General features: G+C 48.5%; 1 protein-coding gene across 1 annotated transcript; it reads right to left on the bottom strand.

Moving 5' to 3' along the window:
* Nucleotides 1-445: 445 nt before the first annotated feature.
* On the bottom strand, nucleotides 446-751 carry LOC116893606 (40S ribosomal protein S28-like). Its single transcript, XM_032895314.1, has one exon. The coding sequence runs from the start codon at nucleotides 741-743 to the stop codon at nucleotides 534-536; it is 210 nt and encodes a 69-aa protein (XP_032751205.1). The 5' UTR covers nucleotides 744-751; the 3' UTR covers nucleotides 446-533.
* Between the last annotated feature and the right edge of the window lie 1600 nt (nucleotides 752-2351).

Genomic DNA, 2351 nt, shown 5'->3' with positions numbered 1-2351 from the left:
ATTAAAAAACAAGGGGTTGGGGATTTAGCTCAGTGGTAGAGCCCTTGCCTAGCAAGCGCAAGGCCCTGGGTTCGGTCCCCAGCTCCGGAAAACAAACAAACAAACAAACAAACAAACAAACAAAACAAAACAAAGAGACAACCCCCCCCCAACAACTCGTCTCTCTTTGAGGCTGCTCCTCCCATGGTGTCCATAGGAGGTGAATTCTTGGACACCACCGTACCACCACCACCAGAAAACCAAATACCCAGTGTGCAAGGCCTCTGCTCATTTTAAGTCACTTCTGAATAACTTTTTTTTTTTTTTTGGTCTCACTATGTAGTCCTGGGTATCCTGAGCTCCACCATGCCAAGCAACTGATGTGACTCCGCTGTGTCATTGCAGAATAAAGGAGAAGGAGGAGATTTCTGTAGCCTGGACAGTTCCTGGTTTTGGATTTGAATACTTTTTTTTTTTGAATACAAATGCTTTATTTAACAGTTGCAGGTCATTCCATGGGCTAAGGAGTGGATATCCAGAACCCAGCAGCAAGGTCAGCGCAACCTCCGAGCTTCTCTTTCTGACTCCAACAGGGTGAGCACATCACCCTCTCGAACAGGGCCTTTGACATTTCGGATAATAGAGCGGCTGGTGTCATCCATAAATTCCACTCGCACCTGCGTGCACTGTCCCTGCGATCCGGTCCTGCCCAGCACTTTAGTTACCCTAGCCAGCTTGATGGGCTGCACGTGACTCGTGTCCATGATGGCGGAGATCTAGCGGAGTACTTTTTCTTTTTAAGGCAAGGTCTTCTGTAGTGTAGTGGGCTGGCCTTGATCTCTCTGTGTTGTGGTGGATGGCCTTGGGCTCCTGCTCCTCCTGCTCTTTTCCAGTGTTAGAACTGCAGGTGTGCACCACCACACGTGGTTTATGGGGCACAGAGATATAAAATGCCAGGCGAGAACTCTGCCCAAGCCCCAGCCCCAAACCTGTGTCTGGACACTGTTGACACGAGTTCCTTCAGTCTTAGAGGGAGCACGGGTGTTAGGGTGCAGGCGGCAGATTCTAACGTTGGTGTGGGACCATCCGTTCTTTCTACCTCCTCACCTTCTCACCTTCGTCACCTTTGTGCTGAAGCTTCAACGCGCAGTCGGAAGAACTCGGCTGTAAGTGGTCCAAGGTGACGTGCTAGGCAGGAGTGTTGGTGGCTCTGCTGATAACACGCCGAGGTCATCTCTCCTCAGCCTTCATCAAACGCTCAGAGAGTGACCAGAAAGGGAACCACACAGCACCAAGACAGAGCTTCATGCCCACAGCAAGGAATGCCTCCCCTAAACTACTCAGAGGAGACTGTGTGAGATAAAGATGGTGAAGACGTGCTGACTGGACGGGATCAGACAAGGCCTGACCCTCATCTTGTTCAGGGTCGAGAAGGGGGCCAGAGCAGAAGAAATGTACCCATTTATTGAAAAAGGTGATTTATACCAACATCCCACACTGCTTACTATCATAAGAGACAAAAAAATGTAAAAAAAGCAAACTGAAACTGGGCAGAAAGGAAAAATCCACCAAATCATAGTAAAACAGAAGAAAAAGAAAAAAAGCCCAGAGAGATCAAAATCCGATGCAGAACCAAGGCGTGGTATGGTGAGACAATGGAAGTGGTGTAGCCTCGGGGAAGGACCACTTCTGTAAGTCTGAAACTACTGACTGAACTGAGTTCAAGGCCAGCCCGGGCTAGGGAGCAAGGCCCTATCTTAGATCAAACCCAAACCACAAAGTTCAACTTACTATAAATAATCAGTCAAATACAGAAAACAAACAACACACACACACACACACACACACACACACACACACACACACATACACACTCACACACACACTCTCACACACACTCTCACACACACACTCACTCTCACACACACACACACATTCACACACACACACACACACACACACACTCTCTCTCACACACACACAGAATAAGGAGACAAAAACTGGAGTGTGGGTCTTGGTTATGTAATAAGTATAGCTAGATGTGGTGTTGTATGACTGAAATCATAACACTCAGAGGCTGATGCAGGAGGATCGCTGTAAGTTCCAGGGTGGTGTGGGTTCCATATTGCATTTCAGGCCATCCTGGCCTACAGAGTCAGACCTTGCCTTAAAAACAGAGCAAGGAGCCAGAGAGAAGGCTCGGTGGTTAAGAGCACTTGTTGCTCTTGCAGAGGACCTGGGTTTACCCTTCTCAGCAGCTCAACTGCTTGAAACTCCAGCTCCAGGAGACCTGACGCTCTCTTCAGGCCTCGGTGGGCCTATGCACAGCCTCTCCCCACCCCACATACATACATAAAAATTATAAGCAAATC

This window comes from Rattus rattus, chromosome 2 (assembly GCF_011064425.1).
Source record: "Rattus rattus isolate New Zealand chromosome 2, Rrattus_CSIRO_v1, whole genome shotgun sequence".
NCBI classification, from domain to species: domain Eukaryota; kingdom Metazoa; phylum Chordata; class Mammalia; order Rodentia; family Muridae; genus Rattus; species Rattus rattus.
Note: the sequence above shows the minus strand (reverse complement) of the source record. Positions and strands in the feature narration are given on the sequence as shown.

Coding starts and splice junctions, on each gene's coding strand:
- LOC116893606 (XM_032895314.1), bottom strand. CDS start 743: ATGGACACGAGTCACGTGCAGCCCATCAAGCTGGCTAGGGTAACTAAA.